Source organism: Hesperophylax consimilis, chromosome 8 (genome assembly GCF_061612785.1).
Source record: "Hesperophylax consimilis isolate HC1 chromosome 8, BYU_Hcon_1.0, whole genome shotgun sequence".
Classification (NCBI taxonomy): Eukaryota; Metazoa; Arthropoda; class Insecta; order Trichoptera; family Limnephilidae; genus Hesperophylax; species Hesperophylax consimilis.
Genome location: NC_142843.1, coordinates 23,316,201 through 23,334,238, shown reverse-complemented (window position 1 = coordinate 23,334,238; position 18,038 = coordinate 23,316,201). Strand labels below are relative to the sequence as shown.

General features: G+C 35.7%; 1 protein-coding gene across 7 annotated transcripts in view; it reads right to left on the bottom strand.

Moving 5' to 3' along the window:
* Nucleotides 1-18,038, bottom strand: part of Rbp6 (RNA-binding protein 6) — a 648,561-nt gene that overhangs the window by 475,416 nt on the left and 155,107 nt on the right. For 6 of the 7 annotated variants that reach the window (XM_089635054.1, XM_089635053.1, XM_089635056.1 and 3 more), the window contains exon 2: nucleotides 12,425-12,506. In XM_089635054.1, coding sequence (XP_089491180.1) covers nucleotides 12,425-12,459 — 35 coding nt within the window. In that variant the 5' untranslated portion in view covers nucleotides 12,460-12,506. Of the gene's footprint in view, nucleotides 1-12,424; nucleotides 12,507-18,038 lie in introns of those variants that run through there. The other variant, XM_089635060.1, reaches the window with a different exon arrangement.

Below are 18,038 nucleotides of genomic sequence, written 5' to 3'. Positions count from 1 at the left end.
AATATTGATATGTTATTTTATTCATCAAGTACCGACTCTTGTATGTAGTGATAATAGTTATTGGCATGTGGTAGAACAAAAGACCTTTAGCTCTGGGCTATACACTCAGACTTTCAGTGTTATCCTGACGAAAGTATTGGCACTATGAATTTTCATACAATATTCAGAATCATATCGCAGATCGTGCTGGCTTTAGCTTTTTTTTTAAAATTAGATAAGATTAGTTAGATGGGTACTACCCAATATAATCCGTGATAAAACACTCCAGGGCGAATAATGATGTAAGAGTACCTACTTATTAGAAATATACGTACCTAACGCATTTTGTTTGGATTTAAAATGAGAGTATGCTTAGTTCCTACCGGCATGTAATTTATCCATTTCCTACCTATCCCTTCCCATCATCTTGCTGGGAAAGTGTTTGAAATTTGAAACAATAGCAAGAACACTGTAAATTCGAGTGCATTTGTTTGGAAAAAAAACAGAGGAAGAATTGAACTACTGGAAACAAGCTGTTGCTGTTTATCGTGTATATAATTTTTGAAAGGAATGAATTTGACTATTTGGAAAGTGCTTCATATCGTTGAATTACTCTTTCATTTTTGAGGCGATACAATCTGGAGGTACCGCGGTGGAACTCATATGATTGTGTTGTGTTTGAACTTACTATATTTTATGTTGCATATTTTTTCCTTCTTTCCATATATTTCAATCCTTACACATACTATCACCCAATTCCGACAAGCATCATTAAATTCGTAATGATTTTAATTTCATTTACAGTTGATATTTCATGTTCATTTGAAGCTGCAATTCGGAAGCAGTTTCGGATGGAACACATATTTAGTCAATCATAACCGTTACATGTTCCTTTGAGTAGGTATATTATTGTTACTTTATGTACAGGAGTAAATCTTCGTTTAATGTATCCTAGTAAAGGGTAAGCAGCAACAGTGGGTGAAAATTTATTAGAAATCTCAGTGAAGTATTTATTCATATAATGATGGGTCATCACTGTAAAATAAAATAAAGATATAAAAAAAAACAGATTAATGACCTACTGTCAAACCGACAAAGATATAAGAACGGAAATAATCGGTGAAGCAAACGTGATTATGATCCATCAGTAATTAATATTATTAAAAAAACGGTAAAATAAGTAAGAATCAGAAAAAATAACAAATGAATCAACAATGTATTATTCTTCTCAGCATATGTTTAATTTTTTCATCGTCACCTTCCCCGTAATGATTTCAATCATGGATGGTTCTGAAAAATGATGATAACGTAGCCATTTAATGGCTTAGTGTCGACAGCGTGTGGTAGAAACGACTGTCATATGCCATCAGCCATCAGCCATCAGCCATCAGCCATCAGCCATCAGCCATGAGGCATCAGCCATCAGCCGTCAGCTATCAGCTATCAACCACCGAGCATCAGTCACTGATTGCACCGAGCATGCACTGGTGATGAAAGATCTAAATTATATTTTGATCCAGCGGTCTAGTTTACAGGTAAAAGGAAAATATCACGCGAGAACACTGGGCCTGAAATAGATCGATGACTCTAAAGAAGAGCAAGATAGGGATGCTTGGAGGTGACTTTTCTAAACAATGAGATTCGAATTTATCCGATTTCCAACGAAAGTAAACAGAGGATTTTTTCTTCACAAACTTGTCGAAGTCGTACCTGAAAATAACATTCAACTTTACAGCGGAAAAGATCTTTTTAAGTTTCACTAAAAATAACGAACGGCGCGGAATTGTGAAATTTGTACAGCTTATTTTTACTGCAAATGATAGGAGAGTACATCTGTTTAATCTACAGAAAACTTATTATTATTTGGTCTTACGTCTAACATAATACGTAATTATGTACATATCTCAACGTCATTTCCTTCAAAAGCAATATAAAAAAAAATTAAAAACCTCGTTTTTGTTGAATGCATAACTCTAACAAAGCCCATTAGAAAAGACCTATATTGTTTAATAAATGTGTTTTAAAAACTGACGGTTCATAATATGTTTTTTCTGCTCGAATTCTTTAATTTATTAACGTCGACAAGTGGATGCCAATGCCATCAGATTTTCTTTGAATAAACCGCTTCATCATTTTGATGCATCTTTTACATATGAATAGTAAAGTAATGGGTATTACTCGGTATCTATCTGAGGCGAGGACTGGTGACACAAACGTTGCATCACTTTGCATATTGATGAAAACCGCGATATTAAACGCCTGTAAAGCATACGCGAAGTAAATGTTAACGTCGTAAAGTGCAGACTTCATCGTAGACTATAAAATTCTTACTTATCTTATCCGAGGCGACGGCAATCAAACAGTCAATGAAATGGTTTATTAATGGCTCGGTGTATAAAGGACTGTTTGAATATGTTCTTGTGTCCTATTCGATTTTTAAAATATTTTTTTTCTCGTAAATCTGTCAATTTGTGTAAAATAATTTAGTTTTTGCCCTGGTAAAGATGGGGGATACAGTGACCGGGTATCTCATCAAAATGACAGTTCAACACACCTACAAAAAGTCACATAAAGTCATGGAAAGTGATGAAACGAAAACTAGGTTAAGTAGGTTTAATGACTCTATATAACTTTTTAAAGGTGTGTTTAATTGTCATTTTGATGAAATATCATGGAACAAAATTTTAATTAAGTTATTTTTCTTATAGAGCTTCTAAAACAATGTGGTAGGAGACACATTACGCTATACGCAACGTGGCTTGGTATATTTCAGCATATCACTCGCCATACACTACCAATGGGAATATATGGCGAGCGATATGCTGAAATAGGCTATGTCACGAAACTGTTTATAGCGTGGTCTGTCACAGGCTTATACGTCTTGTCTTATCTTTTACAGTTATTTTAAATACGAGTATTTTAAAGGATCATGCTCAAGAGAGAACGAAACTGAGCAAGAAATTCAGAAAACGCAGCGTGAATTACTTGAACTTACCGGTTCTGGGTTCACCGTTTGAGAGTATTTGCATAGCCCCCTTGAGGTGTTTTTGCACAAAAACGGCGCTATAAAAGTCATCCAGGTATTATTATTATTCAGTAAACAGTATTCTGCTCTCGGTTCTAAAATATAATTATGGAAGGAGAGCGGAATAATTTCTTCCATATCAATTCACTTAATTCCTTTAGTGTTGTGTAAAAGGGCAAGCATTTAATTGATTACATGTTGTCGTTATATTGCGCCAATTTGAGTGTTGTTACGTTTTGACTCCGAATGGCGCCTCGGCCGGTCTCCTCGCGGGCGCCGAATCCGGGCGCCTCCAGTCTGACTCAATATGTGCCGTTTCAATTTCGGATTTAATTAATAATTTAAATTGCGGATATGAAAGTGCAAATGCAGGTTTTCGAAACAGTAAGCGGTGCAATATTTGAACTGTCTGCATCGTTCGTAACTATATTAATTTTAGTAGTCGGGATAGAGACATAGTAAGTGTGATTGCAAGGCTTTTGAATTAAAGCAGATACCCAGGAACGCTATTGTTTTTCGGTTCAAATTAAAGCTTTACTAAAGTTAAGCAGTTAATATTCTAAGACTGCACTGAAAGTTTAAATAATTGTTTTGTTAAATAGTGTAGGTACACATTACTTTGTTCATATTCAGAATAAATTTAAACATAAAAATATATATTATTGTTTAATTTTAAGTTAAGTTTTTTTTTAAGTTTGTGGTTAAGTTAAGTTTAATTTTTAAGTTTGTGGAATTTCATTTAAATTTAAAGTTTTTTTTCTAATATTAATAATAATAAATCAACACAGTGACAATTCAGTGCACCTTTAAAAAAGTATATAAAGTCATTAAAAGTGAAGAAAAAAAATATAAACCTGTCTTATGTAACCTACATAACCTAGTTTTTGTTTCATCACTTTTTAAAGGTGTGTTGAATAGTCGTTGTGTTGAATTGTTAATAAGTTTAATTGTCTTTGCGTTAAATTATCCAATTACTAATATTATTCAAAAATAAATATTTATATATATATATATATACATATATATATATTAATAATAAATTTTATATATATATATATATATATATATATATATATAGGTATATACAATTTTTCAAATACATTTCCCTGCGCTTTTGAGCTTACTAGTATCGACTCATGTAAATTAAAGTGCAATATTCCAATTTCTTCTTAACAGAAAACGTTTCAGTATCGAAAACAATTAATTTATGTACATCGCGGTGATTAAATCGTTATTATGATCTAAAAGTTATGAACGTATCATATTTTTATGGCAGAACTACTAAATACATAACTGAGTGCCACAACAAACAAAATTGTTACGATTTTATTTCACAAACTTTAAAAGTAACGGTAATACATTACACATTGAATGATTCTAAAAAAAATAAATTATTAATTTGACAAAATAAAAACTGCATAAATTTTCCACTATTTTTTAATAATTTTTAAAACGAAAAGTATCTAACTGGGGCGTGAAATTTTAGATTATAATATACGGGTACCTAACCCGTTCCAAAATTTATAAGATCTGTACTACAAACGAATGTACTGTAATAATATAAGAGTTCCACAATTTTAGGTTGCATTATCTCAATTTATCGTCTACTGTAACTAGTAAGCATTTTAGTAGCTTGGAAGTATCTTTTGTATTAAAATTTTGAAGCTAAAATTTGTGCATAAAGTTACTTTTATGTTAGCATTACGTTGTAGGTCGGTACCTGCTCTCAAAAGAAAATTTTCTTTATTGCTCGTAAAAAAAACTTTAAAATTAGTGAGGAGTTTTACGTTTAAAATTATTATACTCTAACAATCGTTATGAACAGTTAAGAGGATGCCACGTTTAATTTTACGACAGTTCATAAAAATGTCTGAACTGAAGAAATATACATTCAAAATATCTTCACTGGTGAATTTTCATAATTGTAAAACGTTTGTGTTGTAAAATAAAATGATTGAAATTGATATTTTTAATACATTCGGAGTAATAGAGATACATTGGTAGAAATAACGCATGATCATTATTCTGGCAATATAATAATCCGATAAAACGCGTGCTTAATCATGCCTATCAAAAAACGCAAACCCTGATGAACAACTTCATTAAAACGATGTTATGCTATATGGTGGCTTCTGATTTCATACCCTCGTAATTATTGCATATTCTACGAATGGAAATACTGTGATGAAATGAGGGGAACTGAAACAAAACTCGCTACTCCACAAAATACGTGATTTTTACGTTTTTTTGTGAAATAAAGTTGTTAATATTTTTAGTAAAAATTAAATCAATAAGGAAATCAATTTTCGATGGATAGGTATTATCTTGGTAAACAAATATATGCATCATTCATGTAACATTGATTTCAATGAGCTTCAATTTGTGAGAATATTTGTGTGGGTTTTGAATTTTTTATTTGGATGTGGTGAATTTTGAGTATATATCACTCAGATGCTCGAGTATTGGCTCGTTCGCTTGTAATGAATTTGAATTTCTCCCACAATTTAATTCTAATCGTCCCAAATCGCATTTGAGGCTTTGCCGAGTTAACGATTTTCATCTTGTAATTAATCAGAAAGCAACACGCGCTGGGGCCGTCTGATAGCGCGGGGTTATACCCGTACAAGAAGTTGGAAATACAATTTACACCCAACTTGTGCATATGCAAGAGGGTAGCAAATACTGTACCGGGGTTGTAGAGGGGGAAACAAGATAGGGTTGCGGGGGAGACCGTTGGGACTTTCTGCCTCACATGCTCTCCTGGAGTAGGTAGCTAAACTATCATATTTACACGGGCATAAATATCATATGAAAATTAATAAACCAACAGCTTAGTAAACTAGAGAATGCTCGTTCTGCGAACATTAACGTCAGAAGTGAAAGCAAAAATATCGAGATAAACAAACGCCATGCTGCTGCATACTAGTGGAGCTTGGTCTAGTGTCTCTCGGTTTATTTAAATGCAATGAACAGAGTTTTCATTTTATTTTGCATTATTTTAATACAAATTGTTTCTTTTATAAATTGACGATAAAATACCCACGCTAAAGTAAGACAATTTGGTGGTCTCTTACAACGAATTTTCATGTTATTTACAAAAATATGTCATATTAATTAGAGCATGCTGAGAAAAGAACTGTTACAATTTTCGGAGAATAGTACCGAAGACATTTGCCGTCAAAATTATGATATTTGAGAAGAATCTCGCCGGCCGATAAATAAGCGTGCGACGTCGCAGTAATAATAAGCGTGCGACGTCGCAGTAATAATAAGAGTGCGACGTCGCAGTACATAAAATGACTGACAATCGAATTATTGTGAAATATATTGAATAGCAGCTCGTGACATCACGGGTATATTGAGCTATCGTTTAACCCAAGTTCACATTGAAAACTTACACCTTCGTCATTTTTTTTTTGATACAGAAAAACTAATTTTAATGTCGTTAAGCCCTCACTTGCCTGTGGGTTCTACTGATCGGATACGTGTAATTTTTCAAATACCGTATAACAAACACAGATGCATGTTTTAGTTGTTTAATTATGTTATCCAGTTTGTATTGGATAAAACAATAAAATATAACATACGTATTTATTTGGATAAATACAGAAATATTTATCATTGAAAAATTGGACGCATAGTTGCAGCTAACGGATTAAGGAAGGAATGTATGATTAATTAATTACGTCAGCTAAAAGACAATTCTTCTTCCTAGCTCCTAAAATTTTTAACCTTATCCCTGAAAACCTAAAAACCGTGAGTCAACCCCATTCCTTTAAAAACCAAATTACGAAATGGATCCTTACACACGGAATACATTACAACTACAATACCCATTAATTCTACACTTTATCAATTTAATCCCCTTTCGGACCCGTTTTTAACAGGAAAACGAATAATTATACAAGATTTTTATTCTTGCCATCTCCGTGTACCTACATATTTATGTAATATCATAATTATTATAATTTTTAGATTAGTACGTCTGCACAATATGTTTTACTGTATATTACGTAATTCCGGCGAATGAAATTATTAAGTTTAACCGATCTAATATTATGTATATAATTGATTAGAATATTCAGGTGATACTCGTTAGTCTTAAACTATAAGAAGAAATCAGAAAAAATATTTAAATAATTTTGTAGACTTGTCGGCAACATTTTTATTCGCTACATCATTATTACGTCGATTTGAATATTCGTATAACTGCCATAAAGTTATTTTCGATAGAACAATCAATCGCTATCAACCAACAAAAATACACTAAACACGCTGATAACAACTTGAATGTGAAACGAAAACTGTCTATTATACGTCTAGAAGGTGTAAGTATCTTCGGCAAAATGGCCGCCGACAGTACCAATAATTAGCACCGTTCGTTCGTAAACGTACCGCGCTGCACGTTACAGCCGTGTCTTACACGAGTTATGAGTATTAACAGTGAATAAACATAAACACGGCCCAGACGTGCATATATACGTCCTACATTAGGTATTTACACAAAACACGGACTATACGTATGCAGGGTGATTGGTAGTTAATGCTAATTTTTGAAATACGCGGTGAGGGTTCCGTCTTAACTGCAATTGATATTTAAATCTGTTCAAATATTATCGAATTAGATTTTTACGAATTAGCGAACTCCCTTTCAATTAACAACAACAAAATGTCAACATAAGAGCATCGTGGATTTACGATAACGGATGATAAGTGATTTCCATAACGTATTTGTTAAACAAAGACTTACAGGTACCGAGACAGGAGACAGAAGAAAGGAAGGTGGTCTCTCTCTGCCTGGGCAGGTGGTGTCGCGCGTCGTGATGCAAACCGCCACCTTAATGCTTTTCGAAACGTTGGCTAATGAAGGAGCAGGGTCGGCCCTGTGTATGCGAAATTGTAGCTGTCCGCTTTGGGCACCCGCTTGCGAAGGCGCCAAGGAGTCAAGGAGCAAACGCGCTGATAGTATATAAATAGTTCCGCGCGTGCTTTGTTCCTTTCTCATAATTCGCGGCTCATCTCTCGGAATTTATTTTCCTGTTTATATGTGGCACAATACGGCGCCGGTGTGGTTTTCACCATCGCCAGGCGCCGTTCTGCGTAGAGCCGGCCCTGAAAAGGAGAAAGCGCAACACAATATGCTTATATTAGGTTAGTTTAGACTCTTTAGAGGCCTCTTATTATGTGGAAACACTTTAAAATACTAAGATATGACTATTTTCAAAAAATGTGACAAAATTAACTTCTGTGCTTCAATATTTCTCTAATTTTTAGCCATCAAATTCCAATTACCCCGTAAATACGTTTAATACACAAACAGGAGTCGATCGGCATATTGATTAGATGATATTCCAGTGTAACGGGTTAGAGAAGCCAATCTCCACTTCTCTGATTTGAGATTGATCAAATTAAGTTCTACTAGGTCCAGCACCGAGGCACTTGGACCGATTTGTTTGGTAATCGTCTAGCTTAGTCAAATAGGCACAAAACTGGGAAACTGCCGTTCAAATAACCGACAGCTCGAATGGACTATCATTTAATTAACCCACTAGGAAGCACCAGCGTGTTTTAACTGCGGCCACCTTAGTAAACACGTAATAATAGATGCTTGTTATATCCGTCAACTGCCAACTTAAAACGTTTTACTGGAGGCGACAAATTCTCTAACGTTTTAATGCTGAGCGTAAATATGTCTTATTTTGTTTGTGCAAGGATAGAATTAGTCGTTTGATGGTTATGAGTGTTTTTAGTGTGTTTATTATTCCAAGAGTAATTTAATTTTTAAATTCAATTTTCCCTAATATATTTTATTCAGCTGTACCTCGTGACAAAGGGGTAGAATTGAGAAGTGTTTGCCGGATAGGATTCTTTTCACTGCATGCTTCGATTTTTAATGGAAGGTTATTGGTCCTTTCATCAGGATTTGGCGTTATTTATTACCACTTGGAACAGAAATTACAAAAAATTGTTACCCCCTTTCATTACAGTTGATGTGCATGGGTAATTTGATGAGACAATTCCAATTTATCGAGATGATGCAAACACAAACGTTTTTTTCTTCATTGTAATCACACACACAAGTTACAAGTTTGTTTGTTATGGAGACATTGATTCATCTAAATGGGTTTATATTTAACATTTAAATAATTGACATATTTTATAAATCGCTACAATATTTAAAAAAAATTCTTGCATGAACCTGCAAGTGTCTCCAAGCAGGGCGTTTTCTGAAATAATGGCTCGCATAGGTCGCCGTAGTCACAGTTAAATTCGCTGAACATAAATAGAAGACTGAGAAATTTTAATGCATAGAAAAATCCCTTGAAAACTATCTTCTCGTTCGCCATTCTTGTGGGAAGCTCCTAAAACTTTTTCGCTGAAACTGGTAGCGGGAAAATTCTTGTACGGCGCGGTCGCTGGAGCAAGCGGTCACGGCTCGGCGCATTCCGCGACTGGGTTCGTTATCGCGCATACCAACCAACCTTCCACCCAACCACCCACCGCATATACTTTATACCTTATAAACAATCAGAACTGAGGGGGCGGTGGGTGGCCGCCCACCTATAAGTGCACGAACTCTACCTTTAAACAGATGAATTTATTAATGCAATAATGCAATCGAAATGTGAATTGTTATCTAATACATAAAAATCACGTGTTCGTATACGCTAATCTCCGAAATCGCCCAACCGATTTCAAAGAAAATTTTGTGAATGTGTATGGTTGGTTCTCGCTTGATAAATAGGATAGTTAGAAAAAAGTACCCACGTGACGCTGTTGTCGAGAAATATATATTTTTTTTAATATTTCAAACGATTTTTTTTCTTGAGCCTTAACTACACAAAAATACATACAAACGAATTTTTGTAGGAAAAAAATGACGTAATTCATTTATAAGATGCGTGAGCTTTATGTATTATATTGGCAAGAGACGCATTGACAAAAAATATTTTTCACTAAATCGCACTACATTAAATTAAAATTCATTACTATAATTTAAAACAACAATATTGTTTAGATGTAAGAATCAATCTGTTTTTAACTCATTAATAACATTTCGTTTTTATTATTTATCAATTTAAAGAAAATCATTGTGAAATACGTACTCTATGGCAGTTTTAAGAGAATAGAACGGTACCGGTCGCATTTTTACTTATTTTCTATCGTACTGAAGAATAATCACAATCTGCTGAAATTATTGTGGTACTCGGTACCTACCTACGGGCCGCGAGGTGCGGGGAGCACTTCGGCGGTAGTCTGTATTGTCATTCGGTATTCTGTAGTCTCACAGTTAACAAGCAATAAACGATCTCTGTAAATATTAATCAGCCTTACGTATTTTATCAATCCTGAATCCAAGCCCCTTTTAAGGTGAATCTACAGGATACTACAATTATCGATATCAAATGAAACTTCAAAACAACATCTACGATGGATGTGACTTGCGCATGTATTCTATGTGTGTCAAATGCATAAATTATCCGACAACAGCGACAACATATAAGGTCTATATATAAGGCGGTCTGTGGCAGGACAATGTCTGCCCGGGCCCACTAGTAATATACATATCTTACAACAATCATAGTACCGTCGAATGCTTTGTTTGGTAGTCTTTTTGGGCTCAGGACTCAAGAGTTGCCCTGTGGACCTCATTAATCCCGCCGGGGATGAATGCAGCGGCCATTCGCCGACAACATTCGTGGTCTGCACCACACCGCATTCACACATCGCCGACTCATTGGCTCCACCCAGCACATGGGTAGAACGGTTGTGGGAGCATCTTATCCCATTGATGGAGGACCAGAGTTAAACGCAGTGAGGACACAGGCTGTCTCTCAGTGGGGTCTATCTATTTATTTATTTATCATGTTAGCCGAATGCCACTAAAGTTTATATATATTATATTCTGGGGCGAGATCTTTCCGAAGGAGTCTCTTTCTTCCACCCAGAAGGGACGTTCAGCGCATTCCCTCATTATCTCACTAATTAGATTTTTACACGCCCGTTCAACTTTGGTGTAGTAAAGCCGGGCTCGAGCCTGGTATAAGACCGTCTTAACCAAACAAACACGATGGTAATAAGTCTTCAGTTTTTCACTGTTATGACCTAACGCTTTTTTTATGTTTGTGCATGTTTGAAAATAAAATATTGCAGTTTATAAATATTTTAGTCTATTTTAAACACAAAAATCTAAAAGGTAATTTTATCTAGTTTCTAAAATACATGTTTTTATGAAATCTTTAAAATGAAGAAATTAATATTATTTCAAGTTTATACAACAGATAAATAACCCCCTTTAATTATTCCGCAAGGAATATATCTTTCCATGAACCGTGTTAAGTTTATATTTTACGTTTAAATTAGTAAGGTTTTCACATACACGGTTGTTTATCAAATGAATAAAAATTTCACGAGGTTTTTTAGTAAGACCGTTAATATTTATTTCATTTTATTCATAATGCACCATCAAAATGCGAAAAGATAACTAGTTAAATACACCGGAAAGGTTCCTGCAAAATACACATTTCGATAAAACGTATCGTGGCAATATCCGGGAAGCGTAAATTGAAAACACTGTTTTAACATAGGTACCTACCTACGGTAATAATTTATTTGGGTACTTACCTATTGAAACGCAAACACCTACAAATTATGCGCGGGCAAATTTCGACACGCGGTTTTACACTATTGTGGCACTACTGATATTTTATAAATTAAGCATAACCGTGAAAACCTAACAATGCCATTTTATTTTATTGAAAATTTATAGAACCACGTTTTTATCGGTTTCACTATGCTTGTCCCTTTTTTTAATCATTTGAAATCCTGAAGCAGATTTACAAAATTGGTTTAAAGAAGTAACTATGAATTTTCATTAACATTTGTGTTAATTGTGTAGGGAAGATATTTTTTTCAGCAAAGATTAAAAAGACATATTTAAACTCGTCTATTTAATTGAATGTAAAATGGTCAGTTACTAAAAAAAGTATAAGGTATTGTATAAAAATCAAAAAAATCTTTTTACATATAAATAAATAATAATAATTCTTTATTCCAGGATGTGGGGAGAAAAGTGCAATCCCACACATCCCATAGAGAGTATAAGTACTTAAGGTATTCCTTTTAGTTTAGTATTTTATTTCCGATTCGAGCTTATATTTTTGTACTAATGGAATAATAATTTTAATAATTTTGAAACGCAAGATGTTCCGCAATTAGGCATAAATAAGTCCATTAATAGTCTGTTTCGCTTCAAATGTAATATCCCTTTTAAGATACTCACGGCTTATGATTACACTGATCAACAGCCAAAATGCTTCACGGGTGCCATAAGCTTATTTAGATTAATTCGAGCCTGCTAATTACGGAAATAATGGCATGTTATTATAATAATTATTGGGATCGAAAGCCAAGACTTACCTCGATCGTCTAGTTGTGGGATCTTTCATAACCATGACCTCCGTGATATCTCCGAATTTGTTGAAGTAGTCTCTCAGGCTCTCTGGAAAAAAGAAAAGAAAAATATTAATTTAATTGCTAAAATTAGTATCCAGACATATAAAATATTATTTAAACACATAAGGCAAGATAAAATCAACAGTTGCAGATAAAAATTAACACAGATATAGTTATATCATTCAGTTACAAATAAAACAGTATCAGGTACAATGGATTAACTTTCGTTTTAACGAAAATACAAATTACAATCAAATTGAATAAATAAACCTTTTGCGGCGGAGTGAATTTATGATGCAAAAAGTTTTTTTTATTGTATCAAAACTTAAACCAATAATAAGATTCAATAGAGTAAGCTAAAATTTATTACAAATCGATGTTAGAAACGGCTTTTTATTCCCACAGAAACCTATTTTCGAAAGGCCACTTACAGAACTCCAAATTGCATGAAACCGTTTCCGCTGCCCCGTAGTGGTTGTCGTATAAGTCAAAGGAGAAATCAAATAAGAAATCATATAAAAGCTACAATCCAATGCTGCAGGGGCAGCCGAGCGAGGACGATATGTTTCACAATCCGTGCATGTCTATTGACTTTGGACATAAAGATTCTTCAAATACTCCATAGCGGAAAGTTGTTAAGTCCACCTGGAGACTTCTACTTCCATTTCTTCGGAGCCGTGAGCGTGAGGGATGGAGCGTATTATTTCAGTGAAGCTGGAGCTGAAACTGGCACCGTGAACTGCCACTGCCGGTGCCGGGTCACATAATACTCGGGCACGGGTGAGGGCGTATCAGCTCCGTGTGATAATATTGATTTAATTGCGGTATCATAAAACTTTCAGAGATGCTGGATTGCTAGGAACTCCACGCCTGAATTAAGCCGCCTTACTAAATCATACGTGCCGTTAAATATTTCCACTCAATATTTGATAAAAAATTATCCCCTTTTGCGTGCAATAAAAAATAAAGATAAAACTCGTGGATAAGCGCCACTAAATTGTTTGCCGAAAACCAGTGAGGAATATTGAAATAAAACGGTTTCTAAACTCGTAAAACTTATTATATTAAAAGGTTAAAATAAATTCAGAAAGTGAATTATATATTCAAAACCTGCTTTGATGAATGATACAGCAGCAAACAGCGTTCTTTAAATGATAAGATCAAAACGTAGGCGTCGGAAAAAATAAATAGTACTGAAATGTTTCATTTCGGCGATGTTTTCCCACAGACGCAGACTGGGGGGGGGTCTGTAACGCGATTACGCATGATAAAGAAGCCGCTACAAAGCATGTCCCATCGCGGCCTGGCCGAGTAATACAGTCAAACCGAACCAACAAATTTTATAATTTATGACTAGATTCTTTGAACTTTTTATGGTGTAATTGAAAAAAACGTCTTGTGGATTTACAAATGTATTTTGCTTTCCACGTGAAAGGTAATCCGAACTCCCCGACGGATACTTCTCCTTCGGTTTAACGTTAAAATATAGCTGAATGATATTCTGTAATCTTTTTCCAATCGACTTTGCTATCTGCTTCTTTCTTAGATATCCCCGATATGGCGTTATATGGAGGTGGAAAATATTATCCCGTTCCTCGACCAGAGCATGTAGCGAGTAGCGAGTAGCGAGTAGTGAGTAGCTGTAGCAATAGAGGTTACACTATAAGTACGAGTACCTTACCAGTAGAAGTAGGTGGCTTGGTAGAACCACTATGCACGGAGGAGGAATATAGAATCCGGTTCATTTTATCGCAGGGTTGTGTCTGAGATAAAATGTAAGGAACGACTACGGGGAGACTTCTATCAGGGGACGGCGATATATTTTATACGAATACACGGCCAATTTTATTTGTTTTGTTTGCATCCTTTGCTTTGCCGACTCCTCATACAACAGGTTTTGTTATTTTTACATTTCTTCCAAATGAATTGTCTGCTCATGCGATCCTCTAAAGTATCTAAACCCTTATAATGACGATAACAGTATTATCTACAAAGTTTTAATCTACATAAAATGATAAGTCTCCTTATTAAAATAAACATGAGAATACAAATAATTACATATGAATGTAACGCTAATAACTTCATAGGGGATTATAAATATTTTATATCCATAAGATTCAAAACAGTCCTAAACATAAAGAAAATTTGGTAGGCGGGTATGGGTACCGCCGCCTTGGAACCATTTGTTAGAAAACCAATAACTCGGCCGTAGGTTACCCCTAAGAGGTTCGCTGACTTAGAAGGAGTGCTCGGGTTTATGGGGTAGGATTGGTCACCTCTGAACGCATTGACCCGTGGGTCTTACCTACCCTCCATACCCGTTTCCATCCCAGAACGTTTTCTTCTTACTATCTCAAAAAATACTCTCCACACAGCTTCCCTAAAGATGGATTAGGCCCCCAGGAAAAACATTTTACTCGCGGCCTTCTGTGTGGAGTTATTGTAAAAAAAAAACAAAAAGCTACAAATATTCCTGCTTTAATACTTCAGGAGCTAAATCGAATTTCGTTAGACTTACATAAATAAGGAGCTTGGAAACAAAACAAAAAAGCGAATTACTTTTCTTTTTTCCTCAGCACCGGGTGTTCCGGCTTCTTACAGTAAATAAAGGCAGAACTGAACTTCACGTGTGCGTAAACATTTTTCAAGTCCCTGCTTTCGTCGCGTGGAGACCTGGAGATATCACTGCTAATACATATAGACGTGGTTTTAGATTAGAGACGACACATTCGATTCCCTGCGATACCCTATAGCTGGCATAGGTACTAGGTACAGGTGCTTCTCTTGTGCCCACACCACTTCTCTTGTGTACATTCGCACTACTGGAATCGATACATCGCGTAGCCATATAAGATGATGTTCATATTATTATATCATACTTATAAAGGCGTTATATTTATTATCACTGATAATAATGTATTTTTCAACCAACCGGTCTAGTTATTACTGTTTAGATATAAGAATTATTTTGAATATATTAACATAGGCCCCGAAGAAAATAATTTCCCTCATGGTCTATGTCGTCTTTGGGGATGTTGTGTGGAGCGTCTTTTTTAGGAAAGGACCGATAATAAGTTCTGAGAAGGAAAAGGGTATGCAGGGTGGGTAGGAATCTAGGGATCAGTGTGTCAAGGAGTGACGGACGTATGAATATATCCCCCCCCCCCGCTGCGGCAAAAGGCGATGGGTCGAGAGACCAGATGGAGGGATCAAAGGGTCACCCAAACCTGCCTTTCTGTCACGCAGCTGGTGCGTATGTGCATCCTGAAAGTGTGAGCCCGAGCACCCCTGCTAAATCACCAAACGTAACGAACCGCATGGAGTGACCTATGGCAGAGAAGTTGGTTATCCAAAAAAGGTTCCCGTGGCGACGGTACCCAAACCGCCTCCCAATAATAATAAAATATATAAAAAAGTTTTTTGCACATTTTAAGAGTGAAAAGTGTTTTTTCACTGTTTTAAATTGAATGGGTGGATAATGAAGCGTATAAATTTGACAACCTTTGTCGATGTTGCAAGGAGAAAATGGTTTATAAAATGCCATAATCGTTATTGCCAAGATTCCCGAATGCTGCTCGGCAAATGCTTGAATAAGCAACAAAAGCGTTTTCGCTTAATGCGCGCATTTTTTAAGCGGTTTACCTCGGAACGAGTGCACCATCCCCGAAATGAGATTGTTGGATTACATCGAATGCTATTTTCTTGCAATTCTGTTGGCGGTCATATTTTGTGGTAATATCCGGTCGTCGTTAGGGGGACTTACAATAGACAATATCCATACAAGAATATAGCGATATAGACATATAGGGACTGGGAACCATCGCCTAGGGCCAGCCCGCTTCGATTCTTGCGGATTAACTAATTTAGTTTTTGAAAGCGGACAAACAAATCGGATGTTTTAACGGATTTGGGAGAAAGCGGGGAACAAAATTGCGATTTTAGGATTTAAGGCAGGTCGAGCCGAGCTGTGGTTCCCCCTTTGGCCGCATAATCGCCCCAGTTCGGCGCTAGTTTCCAACAAACTGTACGCGTGGCCCTGAAACTTTGTCCCACCTTATACGGGCTCGGGCTTGGGCTCTCGACTCTCGATGTGATACGCCATTTTTCCCAAAGTCAGAATAAAAACAACAAGTCAATCTCTAATAGCTTAACAAAGTTCTTGACAAAAGTTCTTATTCTCAGTGCCACAACATGCCGTTTCCTCGGTTGTGAAAGTAAATCAAAATGCCAAAAGTTAAAGTAAAGTAAAATAACGATGAAATACTGTAGTTTATGTCCGCATTATCGAACTTTCCCCAGAATATTGATGATGCTTTCTTTCAATCTAATACAATGCATTTGAAATGATGCACTTACGTGCACAGTAGATTCATAGTAAAACCACCTTAATTATTATTATTTCCATTATCACGACTTAGTAACATCTCTTGGAAAAGAAGGTTCACATCCCACTAGGGTGGATGTCATCAAACAAGATTCACCTAGCAACATAAGTAAATGATATTGCTGTGAGCCACCCTCTCGGTGTTCCCCAAGTCCAGGAGGTCGCTGTGGAAGAGAAAAATGGAAGTTTTGAAGAATGCTTTGAGCGTAATCAGCGGGCAGCGCATCTCTTTTCATTCTCCACCATTCTTATCTCGGGACGTAATCGCAAATTGCATCGTACGTGGAAAGTCGGCTCGCAACGACAGGGACGGACCAGCGAATGCAGTAGCCGAAAAACGTTCGGCCAATTTCTCGTTATAACTCAGTCTTAACAACAATGATATAGCCTTGCTTGGCTAAACATGGGTATTAATTTTGCGTTGTAGGATTTTTCGTCATATTTAAATGATTGTAAGTAGTCTTTCAGAACAAAAACGGTAGTTTTACACGTTTTTTAAATTAATCTTTGAAAAAACATAAAACATAATATGAAATTTTTACAAAAATTACAGTGAAATAAAAAAAACCGCTAACTGCGATAGAAGAATAATTTAGTGTGCATTGTTGCGAAATGTACAGTAAATATATGTCTTAACATATTTATTTATTTACTAACAGAATAAGTCTAATTAATATATTATATACTAAACGAAGTTAATAAAAGGATAATTGTTACAATAAAAAAGATGCTATGACAAAAATAGGGCACAAAAACAATACAGATCAAATGGATGATGAATCAAATCAAGACAGGAACAAGGTTTTGATAGAGTTCACGACTTCAGCCATATCAAAAAAATCAAGGTCCTGACTTGGGTTGACAAGTCTAATCATTCTGTACTGAAAAACAGATAAAAACGAAGTTCTTAATTTTATAATTCTACGTATTATGATTTAGTTCAGCTCAATGAACGTAGGGAAAGCGAAAAATTGTCAGCAGTTCACCTCTGCTCAGGTAGGTAAAGCAGCAGTAAGCAAAGTTGCTCACACACCATAAAATTGGAAGTTGCTAGGATGTGGGCGGGTCGGCAACTTTATTCCACTAGCCTGGTCTGTGTGGGGTATAGACACAGGATGGAAGGGAAGCGAACTCAAGGTAAACCAGGCACCTGCCTACCTTTACCTGCTTTCCGGCGGCTGGCTCGTCCGATTT